Here is a 21,599-nt window from a genome sequence, read left to right as displayed (position 1 = left end):
CTGCACTGTTGTCCGTCACTGATCACTGCGTCATAAGTTGTGTGTGTCATGTGTGCGGGCTTTACCTCCAGATGCGGGTGGAGGTCTAAAAATGTGTGCGTGCGTTACAGGCAGAGATTTTCTTTTTTAGTTGGGACAATCAATCAATCAACCAATCAATCAACCAAACAGTCAATCAATCATCAATTCAATCTATATCACGATTTTTTGTTTTAAAACAAACAATTCAAATAGACTGAAATTCTTTGTCCAGCCGAACTCCATGGTCCAGCGCAGTGAAGACCCTTGACTTCATTATAAACCTATATAAGCATCAAACGATTGGATTCGTACAGTTTTTGTCATGACACCGGATGGGGCCGTTCCCATTTTGAACCACTAGTCGCATTGAGCGCTGTGACAAAAGACAAACAGAAAAGACAAACAGAATAGCTGGGCCATCCATAACTTTTATAATGTAGCATGACCTTTGATCGTCGAATGCTCAAACATTTTATAACACATGTCCATCCCCTTCAGGACTATGTTATTGTGCGTATTAAATATGGGTTATAAAACATGATATAGGGCCGTTGGGGGCGTGAGTTAAAAAAGGGCCACCCAGAGGATCGTGAGGACACGACGAGAGAGTTAGAGTTGAGTGTGTGAGAGACAGCTGCATTACTTCGTGACAAGTGTTGTCGTCTAAACATCTTATTTTTTATGAACATGAATTCCATTGGTTAGAATGCAACATCTAACAGATAAATGACGGGTTACAGTACATGTAGGTGATACACAATTTAGGTAGGTACAAATGAGAGGAATAATAGTGGAGTTCGTTGTCTAGATACCTAGACTAGATAGTTAGGTTGTTGCTGGTCTGGTGTAAAAAAAAGGTGAGACAACAACACCATGAATGATCATTCATTGTCTTTTTTTGCATAATCCATTTTCTACTTCATCCACCATGCCATAGATAGAATAGGAGTTGGTATCGTTGAAATGGAATATAATCGTTATACTTGTGTTCTTTCGCAGAGAAACAGGAAAGAGTGAAGAATCCAGTTTGTAAATAAAAAAATTGTTTTTATAGGCCTACTCTATTTTTTATATTTTTAATAAAGAAAATATTTAATCCTGCCTTTACTTTTTATCGCTGCTGAACCATGCGAAGACAGAGAGAGTGGTGTCACAAAAATACAAGTCGCAGAAGGCAGTCGGACACATGCACATGAACCCAAATGACTTACTCCTAGCTAGAACTATGACATTCCTTCCGATATCATCTCCATGAACAGAGACGATAGCGGAACGAACGTCATAGTTCTAGTGGGGAGCACAGCAAGAGAGGGTGTTTGATTTATTCAGAGGGAGAAAAACCCTTTTGTTGCAGGAGAGAACCAACTCAAAACTCTATTTGACACCTGTTCACAACACTAGAGTCACTTAGCTGGGAATCGAACCAGGGCCTGAGCGGTGAGAGGCGAGTGCTTAACACACCACTAGCCAACATGCCACTTAGCGATTGGGGTTTTCTTATTTATAACGAAATCAAAACTTATAATAATCATCTTCTCTTCACAGGTTTCGTGACCCAGAAAGATTCAAAAGATTTCCACTTGTCTCTTTTTCAGATTTTTCTCCAGGATCTTCAAATACTACAAAAGAAATGGTTTCAAAGTCATCAAGACCATAATCCAGTCCAGATTCCAGACCAGGATTCCAAGTGAGCAGAATCTGAGACCACGACCCAGCGATACAAGATGGCGATGCGAGATTTGGTCGATGGGGAGTGTGGGACAGCCAACCCCTTGATGAGGCTGACCCAACATTACGCCCAGGATAAGTCCTTGAGACAAGAGGGACTGCGAGGGGCAGGAAGTCGACCCTTTGATCATGCCGTAGCAACAAGAGGCTTTCTTGAAACACCTCAACCTGATGTAAGGAATTAAGGAGGAGGAGTGGGGCTCGCAGAATGGGACCACTGGTAGGCCTGGGCGACTAATGCGACTAATGTCTATTGGTTGCTTAGTTGAGTTGAGGCTAGCATTTTTCGACTACTCAATTAATCATGCCGCCAGGACTATAGTCGGGACTACTTAAAAACTATTCATGACAACATAATTTACTTACAAAACAGAATCAGACATATTGCGCTTGTGGCACACATGCCACATTGCATCTTGAGAAGTAAAAATTAGGAGCGACTAGTGTCGTATAGTCGAGTAGTAATTTTCGGTAGTCGCCTAGACCTAACCACTGGTCAGAACTGATATACCATTCCTGCACAGTATTCCCATACTTGAACACACTATTTTCATCTTTTACAGAAATACTGCGCCTTATTTTATCCCCCCTAAAATCATCTAGAAAGAAGTCCAAGTCCTTGGATCATCGCAAGACAAATTTTCAGTATATTGATTTGTGTTGTGACATCACACTTTACTTAGCAACTATGTTGATTTGCAGTTAAGATCAACCTTAGCCCTTAGTGAAATCGGCTCCAGGGCACTAATATGAAGCGCATTGATCCTGAATGACCCATTATTGTAAAATGCGCTGTATACAAACTAGGTATTATTATTATTGATTGTTTCTTTTGATCAGCTCGTGAATGAGTTCCTAGTGGATCAACAGCGTCATGTGGGACCTCCGCAAACGTTTCACATGGATGCTCTCTTGCAAGAAATGAGAGCTATTGAAGAATCCAAGCTCGGACATCCACCGATTCAAGGTTGGTATGGACAAGATGATGCTCAAGATTTCCTTTTCTTTTTTCATTTAATTTATTTTCAATTCTTTCATTTCATTTTATATTATTAGCATCACATTTTGTGGGCCACAGGCCAAACATAAGACATAAGACATAAGAATAAATTGCATTGCTTACACAAGTTTAAAAAAACACCCCAAATATAAAAACAGGCAGATACAAAAATAGCACAAGATGCAACGCACAATCAGTAATTAGCAATAAATAGTAAAAATATTAAGAATATATGGTTGCGAAGCCAAGGACTCTCAGAAAAGCAAACTTAATCACTGCACTAGCTACAAACCCAATGGAGAGAAGACAATGAAGAAAGTTTCAGTTTAAGATGTAGGAGGAAAAAACCCTTAGAGAATGATTCCAGGTGAAACCCATACCATCAGGTAGGGACTGAAAACCCAATCCACATAGTGCCCCCGGTGGGATTTTAACCAAAGTCAAAGAGTAGAGGTGGAAGGCGAGTGAAGATAGCCACTACGCAACCTATTATTTCATTGAGTTTTTAACTTATCATTATTAGAAATTTTTTTTAATTGAGGATTCCTTATAAAGCAGTTTTTGTTTCTTTGGCACTGACCACCCCACTTTTAAGAATTGCCCATACACTTCATCAACTAAAAATAAAATAAAAAAAAAGTAAAACAAATCTGAATAAACAATTGATGTCTCGATATAATCAATTTATCACTAAAATATATGGTGCACGAAAGGGTTACAGGAAATGATCTTGTTTTCCTAAAAGCTCCAGCCGTTGCTGATCTAGCATCCCATGCTGAATGGGCCAACGAATTCTTAGTGTCCGAGCAGCGAAGGGCGGAGGAGATCGTCGATGATAGAGACGCTGATTGGACGAGAGACTTCCTGGGGGGTCAACCTGGTACAGGTAACTTTTAGAAACACGCAAATGTCACCAATTCATTGTATTTTGTTATTATTTTTTTCCCGTGGTTGTCTGTTCTAAAGGGAAAGTACAAAAGCAGTTCTTATCTGCTTCACTTTTTTCCTACCATGCTGGCTTCATTTTCATCTGCTCTGTTACTAAGTTTGTATAATTCCAATTTATTGTTCAACTAGTTACATGTAATCATCGACATGTATCATTACCCTGAGTTAGTGTGAAATAAATGTTGTTGTATAACACATCTTAATAATATAAACCCACAAAGATTGTAACATTGTCTGGGGCACGATTGACATTATTTTGTTGTCTTCTAGTTGGTGCCGATGTTATTCCGTCTTCCTCTGAGGCCAAGTGGGCTGAGGAGTATCTCGAGCAATCTGAAGATAAATTGTGGTAAGAAGAACGAAAACGTGATTATTGATTAAAATTACAAACTGTAAATGATATCCAAAATGAGTTATCTTGACAGAGTTTTGATGCAGTTCATTAATAAATCAATCAATCAATTGATTTGTTTCCAATCTGAAAATTATATATTACATAATACAAGCAATAGGTATGGAGGCAGTATCTCAATAAACAAAGCGTCTTCGTGCAGTGCCTTGAAAAATGACCAAAAAAGAAACAAAGTTAAACGAATAATAAATGACAAATAATAGAAAAATAAAAGAACACAACAACATTTCAAAGAAAGGAATGGCTGCAATTTTTTTTTAGCTGCAATATTTTTGTTTGTCTATCCCGAAAAGTATCAATTGAACAATCCAATTTAACTATTTTCTTTTATTTTTGTTCTATTTAGGACGGAAGAGTTCACAAAACCAGAGGATGAGAAATGGTAAGATTGTAAAAAAAAAAAAAAAAAACTTGAAATGCTCAACTTTGGAAAACATTTATCTAGCGTTGCATAAGTATTAGCAATTTGATGTTCCACATCTCTGGCCTCTCTAGTTATTAATTTTCCTTGTGATTCAGGAGTGCTTCCCGTAGATTTTGAGGGTCGTTTCGCTGTTCCAAAAAGTAATGTGTACTTGTTATTATTTCATTGGGAGCAATTGTTTATTTATTTATTTTTTTGTAGGGCCGCTGAGTTCCAGCAAGATGCTGGCTCTGATCTTGCCAAGACAGCCAGTCAACTCTTGGGTACCTTTGACGATCCAAAGTTCGCAAACACAGAGGTGAGGCAATGTTCATGATAAGATATTAAAAGTCAACTCTTCTTTACATTCATCCGAGCTTCTTCCGACGGGTATTTTCAAAACCACTACCAGTACCGTCATTGCAGACCAAAGCTTTTAATCAGGTCAATCTGAGTGAAACCAACACGCCTCCAAGGCAAGCCTGGAATTTCATCGTAGAGAGGGCAAGGCTATTTTCATTTTGCAAAGGCCACTTCCTTCCTTTGGAAAGTCATTAAAAAGAGTTGAAAACACTAGAAGGGCACCAAGGCTAGACCAGGGCAACAGAGGGCATGTCCTCCGTGGCTGCTGTGTAACTCCTGGCCTGTATTGTTATAAATAGTAGAACGGTTATGAATGAATGGTCTGGAAAGGTGGTTTTGAAATGACCCTTTGCGTTTTCGTGTAGCAAACCATCCTACCCATTAAGCCAATTAACATTCATGCCATTGAATTCGCCGTTCTTTCTTCCGTCTTTTTTTTATTTAATTTTTTAATTGCACGCTTTACAATAACATATCTGGGTGTCCAAGTCTGAGTCATCATGACTCGAGTCCGAGACATAACAAAAGTGACTTGATTGACAATCGAGTTCAAAGCCCCCTTGCATTGACTGTCTGGGCAAATCTCTTAGCCAATGATAGGTTAGACTGGGCCCCTGTCTTTATCTGCAAGGATAAAGACAGGTCGCTGCCGCTAGATTCAGTGATTCCCATTGGATACAATGCTACGTGCAGTGAAATAATCACTGCTCTCAAGTCCGCAATGGAATTTGACTGCGTATCTATTATGTGAAACGACAGAGGTCAGAGGTCAAACTACACGCCGGTTTTTGGCCGTTCAGGCTAATGATAGGCCTTCATTGATATCAATGGGGGCGCTGTTTGGGGCATGTGACTTCATAATGCAAGGGGTCCATTGGGACTTGAGTCCAAGTCAATGCAGCGCTTGTTAAAAAACACAATACTGTTGAAGACGATCATAAACCCTTGGCTCCTTTTTTCACCCGCAGTTTGTGAAATTTGTGAAGAAACTTGGGGAGGGGGAGGTGACAATTGATGGTAATGAGGTGAAGACAAAAGAGGGCGCTCCGTTTGACCCGCTGGCCCAAGAATGGACGTCAGATTTCCTTAAAGAGCAGGTAGTTGCAAACCCATACAGTGCTGTCTTGTTGCTATGTGTATCTGCTTGGTCCTTGCTTCTTAATTTTCAACTCATTCTCGACTTCATTTTTTTTTTTTTTTTATCCTAAGGGATAAAGACATCATTTTTGCTTGCCCTCTGGCTTGTTATTATGTGATGCTTATCATAGAACTTTTCCAGTTTTATTTTTGATATTTTCCATGTAGTTTTGTTAACGGTACTTAATTTTTTGTAAAGCGCCTTAGAGCTTGTTTTTCACTAATGTTGTCACTATATACTCTGTCTGTCATCAGGGCCCAATTTCATAGAGCTGCTTTAGTAGAAAATATTGCTTAACATATTACTGCTTAGCAAAAATGAGCTGGATACCAGCCACAAATTATTCATGTGACATGGTATTTTGGCTGGTAACATGGTATTTTGGCTGGTAACCTTATTTTGGTAGGCATAACTTGGATGTGCAAAGCTACTTTTTGTGCTTAAGCGGCTCTATGAAATTTGGCCCAGGAGTTTACTGGAGTATACAGTCCGAAACGTTAAACCCTCCCAGTCTTATCAGAACCACCATCACTCAAAACAGGTTTATCTACATGGTGTCACTGCAAATTTTCTGGTTTCTATTATCCTTCCACTATGCAAACCTTCAAGTCTTCAAGACACTAGGGTTCAGTTCAGTGTTTGCAAAACTTCAAAAGAAGGTTGCGTCGAGACTTTTAGCTTTGATCCGAGCCAACATTTGATGTCCGTCATCTCTTTTTTTTTGCTTTCAGGAACTTCTGACCGATAACTGGGCCAAAGAGTTCACGTCCGAGAACACGATGCCGTCGGATGCAGACTTCTGGAATAAATTACAGAAGGAGTGGGAGGACATGGGTCCAACGGAGGACCACCCTTGGCTAACGGAGTTCAACGGGGGCCAGGTCAAAGACCCGGTAAGAGGTTCATTTGAAATTGCAAGAATTTTATAATTTTTTGTCTTATGTGTTTAAGAAAAGACACCTTGTGTTGGGTGCCATCGGTGAGGTAAAAACAATGGAAACAGGCGCGCCACACAAAACTCTTAGCCCAAATAGGTCTTCACTGACCTCAGTGAGTGGGCTGTCCTAAGTAACACTTCTGGGGAATAGTTTCACAGGGAAAATATTGAGTGTACAATGTTTTACACACATCTATGTATTGGTAGAACCAAATAATATTCTTTATCCTTGATGCAAATTTCACATCAAAGAAGAGAAAATCCAAAATAATTTACCATAATAATAATAATAATAATTTGGGAGGCTAATCATCGCAGCTAAGAGCTGAATTGTGAAGGACGTGTCTACAATGTGTTCGAGAAGCAGGCATGCAAGGCCAGCCAGCCACATCAACCCATTATTACCATGGAGCACAGCCAGAGATTGAAAGTGTTTAATTTTTCCCTTTTGACTATTTTGTTACAGTCGATGAATTGAATTTTCTTTATGTCTTTTCTTTCATTGGCAGGTTTATGAATTTGAAGAAGAAAATCCTCTTGCAGATCATCCTAATCCATTTGAGGAAGGCCTTAATCGGCTTAAGGATGGGGATTTAGCAAATGCAATATTGCTGTTTGAAGCTGAGGTGAAGAAGAACCCAGAACATATGGAGGTGAGAGAAAGTCAGAATCTTCTACATTTTAAACGGTTTGATAGTTAGTTGACTGAGAATGTCAGAATCTCCTACATTTTAAACGGTTTGATAGTTAGTTGACTGAGAATGTCCAAATCTTCTACACTTTAAACGGTTTGATAGTTAGTTGACTAAGAATGTCAGAATCTTCTACATTTTAAACGGTTTGATAGTTAGTTGACTGAGAATGTCAGAATCTTCTACATTTTAAACGGTTCGATAGTTAGCCAACAAAGAATGTCAGAATCTTCTACATTTTAAACGGTTTGATAGTTACATGTAGTTGACTGAGAATGTCAAAATCTCCTACATTTAAAACAGTTTGATAGTTAGTTTACTTGACTGATCCTAGGTGTGGCTTGCCGTGGCTGGGCGTTTCAGAACATCGGACTTAAGCTCTGGTGTTTATGAATAGCAGAGTGTGGATTCAAATCCAAGTCGTGACACCTGTTTAAAAAAAAACGGTTCGATAGTTAGTTGACTGATCTTATGCTTGGTGGTCGTGGTTGAGCGTTGAAGAGCATCTCAGAGTGTGAGTTCGAATCCCCAGTCTTGACACCTGTGTCCTTAGGCAAGACACTTAACCATGATGTTTCATCCTTCAGATGGGATCTAAAGCCAATGGTCCCTGTGTGTTGTGTAATGCCTTGTACACCATTACATGGTAAATGGAGTAGATCTCTTAATTCAAACGTAGTCCCACATACCTTGCAGGAAAATACTTAATGTGTGTTAGAAACAACACTATTAAGCGTGTAAACATTTTTATTTTTTAAAAACATTAATAGTTTGGTGAACAAACCACCCAAAATGTTGTGTATTATTATTAAAAGCACTTATAGTTTACTGCAGTGAATGAACCACCCCTTCTTTTCAGAGCCACTAAACTGACGAAGGAACTTGTTTTCATACTGCACACTCCCTGCTCATTTCACTTTCACCTTGCGAATCTACAAGTCGTTCCTAAGACTAATTCTTGTTCTTTTCTTTGCAGGCTTGGCAGTACCTCGGAACAACTCAAGCTGAAAACGAACAAGAACAAGCAGCGATAGCAGCTCTCAGAAAGTAAGTAATATTGTTGATTGACCCTCCATTATTCTGCAAGATGTTTCAATCTCGCTTTGTTCTATTTGTGGGCAGTTTAATTTCATAGAGAGAAAACAAAATTGGCTGCGATAAAAACAAATTCTTCAAAATATTTTGCACTTGTATCCTTGTTTTGCACTTGTATCCTAGCAGTTCTGTCCTGCTTTTTAACTTCTACCTGGGCGGAAGGTAGAAAATCGGCTGGGACTACTACTTTAGCTTACAGAGGATCATTATTAATGATCTCTGTTTCTTCTAGGTGTCTTGAATTGAAGTCTGATAACCTCACAGCGCTCATGAGTCTTGCTGTGAGTTACACAAATGAGTCGCTTCAGAACCAAGCGCTTGAGACGCTGTTGGATTGGCTAGCGGCAAACCCAAAGTACAAACATCTCGTCAAGGATGACGCTCAAGGAGCTGAGAGTCGGATCGACTCTAGGACTTCTTCGTTTCTATCCAGGTAAGATTTTGAAGATTAGCATTAAGATTTTGATTTAGATTTTGATTAAGGCTAAGACTAAGATTTTGATTAGGATTAAGATTTTGATTACAATTAAGATTAAGATTAAGATTAAGATTATGATTTAAAGATTAAGATTTTCAAGATTAAGTTTTGAAGATTAGCTGTTTGGTTGCGGTACAAGGGTCTTACAATTTTACATTTGGAATCAGAATTTTAATTAATCCATTGTTTGTGGCTGATTTCTTTCTTTTTTTCATTAGTCCAGTCATCTTGGATCCATCACCTCTGCATCAATTTGCAATTCATTAAATTAATTTTTTAGTTTTGCCAAGCTATGATTTGGGCCCAATTTTATGGCTCTGCTTACCGTAAGCAAAGAATTGCTGATTACAGAAGCAGGGAAGACTGCTTACTGTGCGTCATACGTATATGTTGGGTTAGCAGGCAATTTTTGCTTGTTAGCATGCAAACAGGCCTAGGCATACTCCGCTTACACAGCTAGCGCGAAAATTCAGTGCTTGCACAGTCAGTAGAGAAGGCTGACTATATGCGCAGAATTTGGCAGTAAGCAGAACCATGAAATCTGGAAAGTAATGAAGGTCTTTATTGACTTGATTTTGGTAATATATTTTTGGATTGAACAAAGAAAACTTGAGTAGAGCAGGTTTTGAACCTTCAAGCTGCAACAGGAGAGGGATTCCTAGGGGATGTGACTTTTTATTTCAAATATCAAGTAATAAACCACAGGGAAGGGAAACTGACAATAAAATTTAATTAATTTTGGGTTGAACTTTGAAAAAATTACTACAGTGGCAATAATTGCATCCCCTTAGGGTGATCCCTCTCCTGCCGCTTTCCAGGTTGTATTGTAAACTTAGCTGTGATCCCTGGCTACACCGCAGTTACAGGCTGAATGGCTTCTGACAGGCACTGAAAATGATAATTGGCAAAATAGGGAGATTGCAAACATCAGGACCCAATTTCATAGAGCTGCTAAGCACAAAAATTTGCTTAGCATGAAATTTCTTCCTTGATAAAAACAAGTTTACCAACCAACTTTCCATGTGATTTTCAGGATAAGCAAACAATTAAGCTGAATACCAGTAACAAGCACTATGCAACAAATGGAAATTTGGCTGGTAATCCTGTTTTTACCTGGGTAGAAATTTCATGCTTAGCAAAATTTTGTGCTTAGCAGCTCTATGAAATTGGGCCCAGGGCTAAATAGCTCAGTTGGTAGAATGCTGGCCTGTTAATTCGGAGCCCACAGGTTCAAATCCCGCTCTTGTCAATCTGCTTTGTTCTCAAATTGAACTTTACCCTGTCAGTTTCCCATGTGGTTTTATTACTTGATTTATTGATTTATGTTTCAGATCGATGTCTGAATTTGTTCGAAACAAAAGAAGGTGAATGAAGGGTGGTTGAGATTTGTTTTTTTGTCATTGCCCCGAAGTGATTGACATTATTTGTATCATGTCCAAAATATCCACATCAGTAGTAGTCACATTTCTTGTTGTCCTGTTGTGAAGCATCTTCATCATTGTCATCAAGTTCTCAAGACGTGAAAGTCTGAAAATGAGACCAGGGCTCAATTTCATAGAGCTGCTTGAACACAAAAAGGAGCTAAATACAATAAAACAATGCTTACCGGATAATTGTCACCAGCCAAACTACCATGTCACATCTACAAGGCGCTCGGTCACGACACGCCACATGACGTCATCGTCATTGTCACCACCTTCAGGACCATCCTCATCATCTTCTCAAGTGTCAATCATCATTTAGCTCCCCCCAACCCTCGTCATCTCCTAAGACTAATATGTAAGCCTAGGCGACTTGTGAAATTTACTACTCGACTATTTGCGACCTCGACACTAGTCGCGACTAATTTTTAATTCCAAAGATGCATTGGGGCATAATGTTTGCCGCAAGCACAACATATTAAAATTCACGCTGAAAGGGTTGAAGGATCGTGTCACCGATGTCTGATTGTGTTTGGGAAGTAAATTACGTTGTCGTGAATAGTGGTGAGCGAAACAATTGGTTCACCAAGCAGGAAGTCGTGACTATTTTTGAAATAGTCGTGATGGAATGATTAACCGAGTAGTTAAACAATTTTAGTCGAGACTTCGACACTAGTGGCACTAGTCTCCCAGGTTACTAGCATGTGTGATCACTGAATGCACTGATAAATATTTTTGTATTCATAATTCTTCCGCAGTGCTCTACACAGTCACGCTAAAGACTTATTCATCCAAACAGCTCAGACCTCCCCGACTGACGTCGACGCCGACGTGCAGTGCGGTCTCGGAGTTCTCTTTAATTTATCTCAAGAGTACGACAAGGCCGTAGATTGCTTCAAGACAGCTCTGTCTGTTCGACCACAGGTGAGTTGAGTACATCGTTTGTTTGCTTTTTGTTTTTTTAAATTTTATTTATGAAAGTTCGCCCCAAACAATGCTAGAAGCCACTCTTTGTATTGGTCTACAAGAAAAAGAACTCGGGGGGGGGGGGGGGAAGCTGAATAGAAAACAGTCTAGATTGTAGGATGGAGGGAAACCTGTACAAGGCAAGGAGTTCCAAAGAGATGCAGTATGGGGAATAAAGCTGTTGGAATGGCTCCTTGTTCTACATCTAATAAGCATGTTTGGCGTGTTTGACTGTCTTGCACTACTGTGGACCATGGTTCGAATCCCACTGGACCCTTACAAAAAAGTTCTATAGAACTCTATACACTGCCCTATAGAACTCTATACATATCTATATACATTTCTATTAAACATTCTATAGAGGTTGCTATAGATGTCTATAGAAATTGTATAGAAAAGTGGCCAAATTTTCTAATGAAACTCTATAGGTTGTATAGAATTTCTTTAGAAATTGTATAGAAATTGTATAGATTTTGTATAGATATGTGTATAGATATTGTATATATTCTGTATAGAAATTTTATAGAAATTATTTACAAGGGTTCTATACCCTTTTCTATAGAAATTTGTATAGAATTTCTATAGTTTTTTTTTTATAGAATTCTATAGAGTTTTTTTGTAAGGGGAGCCTCCGTATGTGGGTTGGGTTTTTAGTCTCCCTGATTACTTTGAGTCATCAGAGTGTGGGTTTGAATCCTGTTCACGACATGTGTGTCCTTGAGCAAGATACCTTACTACAATTGCTTCTCTTCACCTAGTGGTATAAATGGGTACCTGCGTGGGTAGAGTTTGATATTGTGTTTGAAAAAGCCTTGCGGCTCAGGGTTGTATACTCCGAAGGGAGCAGAGAAAGATTTAAGGAATGTTACTGGCCCAATGACCAGGGCACTAATATACAAATATTGACTGCTTCGAGTGCTATGGTTAAAACTATGACTCCCGAGGTGATCCCCGGAGCGTTCTATTTTCCCGAGGCGAAGACTCCCGAGGTGATCCCCGGAGCGTTCTATTTTCCCGAGGCGAAGCTACGGGGATCACCAAGGGAGTCATAGTTTTAACCATTGCACGAGTCAAAGCAGTCAATATTTGTTTTATAACACCCCAAACATTTCTAAATATTGTACTACTATTATTAAGTTACAGACCTGAATGCTACAATCCACGGACGACGCGAATACAAAAACTTTTACTGTGCTGCATGTAGTGTCGTGCAATCCGAAATGGTTACAGACTATTAATTTATCATCCTCGTACACGCAACGGACGTCTGGGTACTGCACGCTGTGTGCTAGTCTTCGGACTAGCGCACGGCAAACCGACGCACTATCACACGGCCGACGTCTAGCGAAACTAAGACATGTCATGTGACGCGGTCTAAACCAATGCGCAGGCAGAATACTTGCAAGGGGTGTTTTAATAACGTAAAGCGCATTGAGACAATATCGTGAAATGTGCTATAAAAGAACTAGTCATTCATATATTATAGTTATTTTTACTTGTGATTCTCATATTTGGGGTTTTCCTCTCATGCGCAATGCTAAGGACCTTGAATTTTATCTTCATGCGGGCAAGGCCATTTTCATTTTGTGTAAGGGCGTTGCCTTTGGAAATAGTAAATATCACCATTTTATGAAGTAATGTATTCTTTGTTTCAATTGTTTTTGATGTTAATTTTACTGCCTTATTGTTGTTTCGCCTTGATCCAGTTACCCCTGCCTGATAAACAAATTTATATAACTGTTGTTGTTTAATTACTGTTGTCATGCATTTTTTACAGTTTCATGTAGACTTTGTACACACAATTTCGTTGTTGAGCACCCCAGTTTTCCCTTTTTTTCCCTCTTTTTTTTTTTTTTTTTCATTTTCATTTTCTCAAATGTTTTAAATGATAATTTTATTGTGTTATTTTTTTTGGTCTTTGATCCGGTAGCTCCTGCCTGATAAACAAATTTACCTCACATATTTGTTGTTTAAATAGATGTTAAATTTGCATCGGGATAAAGAATATTAATTTTTTGGTTTTTACCCATATACACCGATGTGTGTAGCACTGTATACTCAGTACTTTCCCCGAGTCCTGTGAAAAAAATCACAGGCATTTTACTCGGGTGGGATTCGAACCCACGACCCTTGCAATTTTTTGTTGTTGAATTACTGTTGCCATCCATATTTATACAGTATACACTTAACAGTTTCCAATAGACTTTGTACACACATTTCCTTGTTGGGCAACCCAGTCTTTAGAATTTCCCAAAGAAGACCCTTGGTGTTCCCTTTTTTGTTTTGTCATTGGTCTCCATAAATGACAGCATGCAGGGTCAAAGTTATACCTGGCAGATAATTGCCAGAATCTATAAAGGCCGATATCTGGCGTTAGTCGCGAGCCTCTTAGTGTGATGTCAAATGTACAGGTAACCATAGGCGTAGTCCTATTTTTAAATTTCATTTTGTTTGATTTTAATGTTAGTTAAGTGTTGAGTTGGAAAGGAAGACATAAACAAAAAATTTATACAAATTTTTTTAAGTAGCCTATCATGTACTGTAAGATTTAAAATATAGTGAATTTTTCTTGTTATGGAAAAAAACAACAACTAGCATTTAAATTAGTTATTTAGTTATCGGCCTGTATTTTTAGGTCTAAGAATTAATTATACAACTGCTTTTAAAATTTCTTCTGACGCTTATAGCTAATGGCCTGTATTTTTAGTTCTAAGAATTATACGACTGCTTTTAAAATTTCTTCATTTTAAAAAATATTTTGTTGGTTCAATTTCTCCCCTCTTCTTACTCGACATTGTAGGACGCCCTCCTGTGGAACAAGCTCGGAGCAACATTGGCCAACGGCAGCCGTAGCGAGGAGGCTGTAGACGCTTACCATCATGCATTGCAAATCTCCCCGGGGTTCATCCGATCTCGCTATAACCTAGGAATAAGCTGCATCAATCTTGGAGCACACAAGTAAGCATCTTGATAATGTGAAGTTGGCAGGGCCGTAAATTCAGGGACCTTGTCAAAATTAGTTCAGGGCCCCGATTTCATTGAGCCGCTTAACAGATGATGTTGTGCTTAAGCGAAAGTTATTAGAGCAGTTTTGTGCATACATTTTATTAACAAAAAGAACAAGTTTAACATTTTGACTGCAAATAATCCATTTTACTTTGTAATGATACGGGCCATAATTTGAATATTAATGTTTACTTTTTCTAACCTCAGCTACATTTTTATTCAATTAAGTTAATTATTGGTTTGGTTTTATAGTTTTTTAATTCTTTTATGTGATGTTTTTTTGTCATTTTTTGATGTAGTTCAGTTTAAGCCCCCTATAGCGAATCCAACTCGTTTACCTAAAATGATTCAGTTTATACCGAATCCAACCCATTTATGGTTGCTAATAAAATGATCTTTACCTTACATAAAGAGAAGCTGTTCTCTAATCGGAAGCCAATGAAGTTCAAGGAATTGGTTTCTTGTGCGGAGACTAAACTTCTATTTTGTACTCGGTACAGGGAGGCAGTTGAACACTTCCTAGCGGCACTGAATATGCAACAGAGAGGGATCGGTCCACAAGGTGAGAGGTCGACCATGTCGCAGAACATCTGGAGTACGCTCCGAATGACCATCTCGCTTCTTGGAAGAATGGACCTCTACAAAGCCACCGACGACCACGATCTCAGTAAACTCAACGATGAGTTCGGGGTGACCCCAGTCGTAACGTGACTGCGGCAGCATTCCGCTTCACAGGGGAGGTTTTGCGTGAAGTGCCGAAAGGCGATCTGCGTTAAAATCCCTGGAATGCCGCTATGGTGGTAGGACTAATCGACAAGATTCATCAACAGGGCCCAATTTCATGGCTCTGCCCTTAACCCCGAATTCTGCGCTTACGACCACCATTCGCTGCAAGCGCAAAATTCTGGAATCAATACGTAGAGAGCTCAGCCTCAGCACAAAAAGGAGCTAAGCACAGTAAAAATATGGTCACCAGCCAAACTACCATGTCGCATGTACAATTTGTGAATGGTGTTCGGCTCATTTCTGCTTACATGTAGCAGAAAATTGTTAAGCAATATTGTCTCCTTAAGCAGCTCTATGAAATTGGGCCCAGGGCTGGCTGTGTAAGTGAAGACTGCCTTGTATGGTGGAGTAAGCAAAATTTTTTAATTGGGATCAGAATGAAAAGAATTGTTTTTTTTTTGGTTTTTTTTTTAAATCATGAAGAAAGTAAAAATTCTCTACTTCTAATGGCAATAAATGAATTCTGATAGTGCGGCCTGTTTAGTGAGACTAAATAAATTATTTAATTTTGCCTGAATTTTTTCAACAAATTGTTATTTTGCTAACCATTCATTTTTTTAAAGCACACAAGCCAAAATTTGGAGTGTAGGGTTTGTATACAAATAATTCCGACTACACATGAAACTTTTTAATTAAGTTGAAAAATTCATCAGACTTAATTTGAAAGCTAAATTTATATGAGGTGTTTTTAATTAATTTTAAGACTAACTTTCCCACCATAGGTCTGTGGCCAGCATAGAAATAGAACCCGGCGAACGCTGAGCTCGACTGCCCTCTGTGTTGTCTGTGGATGCGGCGCATCAATACCGCGCGATACACGTGTATGGCAAAATGGGCATCACGCGTGTCTGGGAAAATGGCACGATGGCATCACACATCATAGACCGTTTCCATCGGTCAATGTGACGTTTACCGTACGGCAAAATGTTTTGCCATACACAGCATATGGCGTATATGTGTCCATAAAAATGGTCTCACAACGAAAACGCATGCACAATAACACACTCGGCTATCTCTGGGTTCTATTAGACTTGCTATGGAAGTGCCCATTGGAAATGGCCTTGCCCTTTTACAGAAAAAAATCCATGCCAGGCTTTCAAATTCCACTTACTGCATCTCTTTGGAACTCCTTGCCTGGTGCATGTTTCCCTCCATCCTACAATCTAGACTGTTTTAAGGGGAATATCAATTTATATCTTCATCTCCCCTGAGTTATATGGATCTTAACTGTTTTCTTTTTGTAGCTCTTTACAAATAGTGGCTTTTAACCTTGATTTGGGCGACCTTGCATTCAAAGAATCTATTAATTGTAAAATTATAAATATAATAATATAAACGATCAAACAGATTTTGTTTAATATGAGGATGTTTTATTTACCACAAAAATTATGAGAACAAATGTAAGGATTGTAAATAAATATATACATGTGATAATTTTCGTAATTTAAAGATGCTGTGTGACACTTGTCATTTTTAAACTTGTCTCTTCTACCTGGTTATTTTGGTGCTGTGTCTAAAACTTTACGACGTAAAATATGAGCAAGCAAAAATTCAAGATTTTTAGTAACCGCATTTCGGTCATATAAATGTCTTGGTGCAACCGACGTAAACCTGATTTTCAACTTTGTTCATCAGAACATGGAAAGATTGGTCTATTTTCAGGGAACTTTGCTGCAGAAATGGTGAGAGTAAGCAGCTCTGTAAATCCGTTGCTTTTCACTCTTTACAAACTAAAAGAGAGAAGCGCTAAAAGAGACCGTAAATATCAGCTGGCAACAATGCATGACAAAGGGTAACCACATAGAATTAGCAAAACAAAAAGGGGTAAGAAACTATCAATCAGCGATACCGACATCAATCGTTTTGCCACACATCCGCGTTCGGGAATCTCTTCTTGAGTTTCCTTTCTGTATTATGACGTCGCCTATTCTCCTTCTTCCTGTTATCTTGCTCCTGTTCCATCCATTTTCCCATGATTTTCCGCACGTACGGCGCGTAGACGTAACGCTTCCGCTGGTACTGGGTAAAAGAAAATTACATAGACACACTTAAAGACCTACTTGAACGAAAACAACAAAAACGTAATCCTTGCTGAAATTCACTTAAACAAGGAAATTGAATTCATTTTGAAGAGAAGATTTTCAGAAAGATTTGCGAAAAGCCCTATTATGTCGTCACTCAGATTATGTTGTCAATTTGTAAAGCGGCTTTGTTGCAATATAACTACATCTACGGGGGCTTTCATCAAAGCCTGCTTAACAAAGCAATACTGTAACATATTATTTTCCTCTCGCAAAGAACTTGCCCCCCCCCCCCTGAGATTCCCAGAACAGAATGAGACGCAAAAGAAGAGGGGGGTGGGGCAGCCATTCCCAGAACACGATGAATACGTATTTTTGTATTTGTATTTTTTTTTGGGGGGGGGGGGGTTACACCATGCCACATATCGAGCACCCAAAACGTAAAGTTTTAAATGAATGTGCAATGTTTTTCTGCGTAAATTTTTATATATTTTATCTTAAGTTCACTTCTGTAGATTGTTATTAGCTGGGATCCATGGGAGATCAGTGAGTTTTTCTTACTGAATGGATTTCCCAGGATAAACAAGAAATAAATAAATAAATAAATAAATAAATAAATAAAGTGGGGGTAAAATTACTCACATGTTTGTTGAAATACGACGGAACGTAGTGCTCCCTTGGTTTCAGGTAACGCCTATATCCGAACGGTGTGTACACCATCTTGCCGGGGTGTTCGTCTTTGTGTCCCGTCTTCAGCTCAGTCAGTGCCTCGTTCCTTTCTCTGATCACCTGCTGTATGTTACTCATGGACTTTTCCACCTTTGCCAAAAAACATAAACAAAAGTAAAAAATGTCCGTCAAATTGAATTGAATGAATTTGTTGGTTTCAACCATACACCAATGTGTGATAAGTTCTGTATAAGTGTTGTTTGAAGCTTTGCATGGTGTAGATAAATAGGAAGAAACCATAAATAAATGGGCGTGTTCAACCATGTGTAAATCTCTTTTGTGGGAGTGAAGGCCCTGAAAAGAGTCCGAGCCAACACTCCCACAGAAGAGATTAACACATGGTTGTACCCGCAAGTTTACTATCTATTTAAAATTTCTTCCTAAGTACTGTATACTCAGAGTCCAAAGAGCCATGCAGAAACAAATTCCACAGGCACACTACTTGGGTGGGATTCGAACCCATGACCTCTGCAATCTAGAGCAGATATCTTAAAAGAAGAGTCTTAGATTAGTTTTTGTCATCGTAATGCTGATATTTAAGTAAAACCATCAAGAAAGATACAGTAAACGTCACTTGTTTAAGTTGAATAGTGTCCTCACTGTATTTTCATTAAGAACATGGAATATCAACAACAACAACAACAGTGGCCTAACCTTTTCTAATCTTTCTTCCCCTGGCATGAACCAGTGGCTTAACCTTTTCTAATCTTTTTTCCCCTGGCATGAACCAGTGGCCTAACCTTTTCTAATCTTTCTTCCCCTGGCATGAACCGGTCTTGCCTCAAAGCCTCAGCCTCCAGCGTCAGTAACATATTTTTTTCCTTTAACAGCACGTACCTGTAAAAGAAATAACACAAAAATCAAATAATGAACTAACAGACGTATAAAAAAAGGCACACTAATAAACACCTCAGAGGAGGGCTGGTCAAAGTGAAGGGGGGGGGGACCAACAAGTGATATAAAATCAACTCGGTGAACTAGTGAAACAAGCACAATGTAAAAAATGTTTTAATAGGTGCTTTCTTTCAAATTTACTGTTTCCTTTGTGTGTATTATTATTTTTTGTTGTGGCAAGGACAAATGGCGAGGCGTGTATGCGCATACCGCGCAGAGGCCTGAAGACATTGTATCAATATAAGGTACATGTAGCTGGGACTTGCATGAAACCATGTGCATAAGAGGCCTGATTTTGATCTTTAAAATCTCACTAAAGTTAAGTTTAGGGCTAAAACACAAATGATATTGTTTATCCCCTATGCAAATTCAACATCTTTAAAACCTTACCAAAGCTTATGCAGCGTTGCGTTGTCTTTAAGTCGGATGTCATCAACTTCCCAATGTCTCCCTGAAAAACACAATTCACGCAAAAAACTCTGTGATTTCTTATCAACACCCATGCCATAAACAAATTGGTTAACAAAAAATGTAAAGTGCAGTTCTCCTAGTCAACCTTGTCTGGCCGTTATTGCTCTCTTTTATCATTGGTCTTATTATAAGACTATGGTAAGATGTTAGACCAATGATAATACAGAGTCATAACAGGCCAACAATGTGGGCCAACCCTTTAAGGTGCTTCATAATTGGTTCTCAGAATTCATAACTTTCAATAACCTCTCTTTCTGTACACTAAGCGCCTTGAGTACCTTGTTGGTAGATTGTGCACTATATAAGACTTCAATATTATTATTATGGGTCGACTTGGGGAAGCAAATGAAATGCACTCTAGAAATTTGTTGTTGAAAGTGCCCTCATGTCTTTAAAAAGTACATAAAAAGTACAGTCAATCTTATGGGCTTAGACTTTTGCTTTTGGGAGGCAGTGGGGGCTGTAGTAGGTCCACACAGGGTGCGTTCGATTAGCTTCCCCGGGTCGACCCCAGTCTGCCCCCGGTACATTCGAATAGCATTGACGTCATTCCAGGGGCTCACTCGGGTCAGCCCCAAGTGCCCTGCTTGTGGAACGGGTCACTTGGGGCTGGCCCAAGGTGCATGACGTCACCACCAGAGGGTGAGTGATCGTTCGATTAGCTCTTGTCAGGGGCTCACTCGAATGAGCACCGTGGGGTCGACACAGGAAAGCTAATCGAACGCACCCACTATTAGGTCTAGGATTAGTCTGTGTCCCTGACACCCATAATGACGTTTTTTTCTTCTGTTGGCTCACCTGCTTTCACGTCAGGCTCTCCATAATTTTTTGGATCGTCAAAGAATTCCTCAAGGCCTTGGTATAATGGGCTCCTATGAAATTGTCTCTGTTGGCTGCTGGCGACTGGTAGAGTGTTTAAGAGCTGCTGATGATGTGATGTGAGCCCTCGATGCCTTACATGTGCCGCACTGCAAAAACAAAAAAAACTAGTTTAATCATAATAATGTGGCTTGTATGGTGATCAAATATGTAATGTACTGCAATGGCCGTGGCACTGACCTCCGACCATTCCAGGGCTAGTTGTGTCTAATAAACAAATCCGATAGTGTGATAAAAGTGCTGGCAGACCCTCAACTCGACCTACCAAGTGACATGAGGATAAATATGTTTCTAAGAACCATCCTCCAGTGTTTCAAAAAGTTTGTCATGATCATGCTTATTATCATAATCAAGTCAAGCATCTTCAGTGATGATCGTGAGGCTATAAAAGGTTACGCTACGAATAACATTAAACAATCAATGTATTACAATTTGTAAATGTAATTATGCCCCCCCCCCCCCCCCCAAAAAAAAAAGTCTCAAGAGTTTATTCAATGAATTATTAGAGTTAGTTAGACTGAGCTTGGATGAAGGAACTCATGATTTTATAGCCATTGCATTACAATGAGTTACACATTGAATAAAAACATAAAAAAACACTTGTTAGTTAGTAGTGACCTAGTAACCCTAGTTAGTAGAATTAAAAATGTAGAACTTAGAATTAGATTTTTCTTATTTAATACTTAGAATACCGTAATACGTTACCATTTTGTAAGCGAACATCTGATTTTTGGACCACTGTTGACAGCATCTGTTGAGATTGAGGTAACTGTTCCCGGCAGATGGCATTTTGTTGAGATTGCACGAAAATAAGAAAACTTGTCCATTACCTTTGCCAGAGAGAACATCGTGCGACCTGCCATGGGGGCAGACATCTTGAAACTAGCGAACATTGTCAACAGAGGGCGCTGTAGCTCTTTTGCGGCGTTCTTTGCTCTGCGGTTCCACTGTCCGCGTGCGAACCAATAAAACTCATTGTCTCTTGGCACACAGGCGGTTCAATTTCTTTAATGATGAATTTGACTGGTTGGTTGTCCATCATGCCTGTTGCATAAATCGATTTTAACGACCTCGTGTGAATGATGATCTTATTTTAACTGTCCCTAGCTACCGGGCAATCTCGGTAGAAGTCTAGTTGGCGAGACACTGCTCTCCGGAATTGCAACGGTCGTGGGTTCGAACCTCGTGATTTTTTTCACAGAACACGAATG

General features: G+C 39.2%; 2 protein-coding genes across 3 annotated transcripts; one reads left to right on the top strand and one right to left on the bottom strand.

Moving 5' to 3' along the window:
• The first annotated feature begins 628 nt into the window (after positions 1–628).
• Positions 629–15,808, top strand: LOC117302149 (peroxisomal targeting signal 1 receptor-like). Of its 2 annotated transcripts, XM_033785953.1 has the most exons (15): positions 629–786; positions 1,617–1,922; positions 2,590–2,716; positions 3,495–3,635; positions 3,968–4,046; positions 4,456–4,491; positions 4,735–4,831; positions 5,844–5,972; positions 6,745–6,906; positions 7,460–7,603; positions 8,619–8,689; positions 8,970–9,170; positions 11,395–11,560; positions 14,403–14,560; positions 15,109–15,808. In XM_033785953.1, the coding sequence occupies exons 2-15, from the start codon at positions 1,746–1,748 to the stop codon at positions 15,317–15,319; spliced, it is 1,899 nt and encodes a 632-aa protein (XP_033641844.1). In that variant the 5' UTR covers positions 629–786; positions 1,617–1,745; the 3' UTR covers positions 15,320–15,808. The 2 variants fall into 2 exon arrangements, with proteins under 2 accessions (XP_033641844.1, XP_033641845.1); XM_033785954.1 differs by lacking the exon at positions 5,844–5,972.
• Positions 15,357–21,268, bottom strand: LOC117302150 (39S ribosomal protein L47, mitochondrial-like). The gene is made up of 6 exons (XM_033785955.1): positions 21,094–21,268; positions 20,308–20,477; positions 19,429–19,489; positions 18,885–18,981; positions 18,058–18,234; positions 15,357–17,413 (listed from the first exon to the last, which is right to left on the bottom strand). Exons 1-6 carry the CDS (start codon positions 21,261–21,263, stop codon positions 17,249–17,251), a joined length of 840 nt encoding a protein of 279 aa, XP_033641846.1. The 5' UTR covers positions 21,264–21,268; the 3' UTR covers positions 15,357–17,248.
• Between the last annotated feature and the right edge of the window lie 331 nt (positions 21,269–21,599).

Source organism: Asterias rubens, chromosome 18 (genome assembly GCF_902459465.1).
Source record: "Asterias rubens chromosome 18, eAstRub1.3, whole genome shotgun sequence".
NCBI classification, from domain to species: domain Eukaryota; kingdom Metazoa; phylum Echinodermata; class Asteroidea; order Forcipulatida; family Asteriidae; genus Asterias; species Asterias rubens.
The sequence above is the reverse complement of the archived record's forward strand: the minus strand, read 5'-3'. Positions and strand labels throughout refer to the sequence as shown.

What these genes read in the sequence shown, in the direction of transcription:
- LOC117302150 (XM_033785955.1), bottom strand. Translation starts at nt 21,263, where the DNA reads ATGTCTGCCCCCATGGCAGGTCGCACGATGTTCTCTCTGGCAAAGGTA. An exon ending in AGATGTTCGCTTACAAAATG is followed by an intron (nt 20,478 to 21,093) that starts GTAACGTATTAC and finishes TTGTTTTTGCAG; the next exon opens with TGCGGCACATGTAAGGCATC. An exon ending in AGAGCCTGACGTGAAAGCAG is followed by an intron (nt 19,490 to 20,307) that starts GTGAGCCAACAG and finishes TGTGTTTTTCAG; the next exon opens with GGAGACATTGGGAAGTTGAT.
- LOC117302149 (XM_033785953.1), top strand. Translation starts at nt 1,746, where the DNA reads ATGGCGATGCGAGATTTGGTCGATGGGGAGTGTGGGACAGCCAACCCC. An exon ending in AGAACCCAGAACATATGGAG is followed by an intron (nt 7,604 to 8,618) that starts GTGAGAGAAAGT and finishes TTTTCTTTGCAG; the next exon opens with GCTTGGCAGTACCTCGGAAC. An exon ending in ATCAATCTTGGAGCACACAA is followed by an intron (nt 14,561 to 15,108) that starts GTAAGCATCTTG and finishes TACTCGGTACAG; the next exon opens with GGAGGCAGTTGAACACTTCC.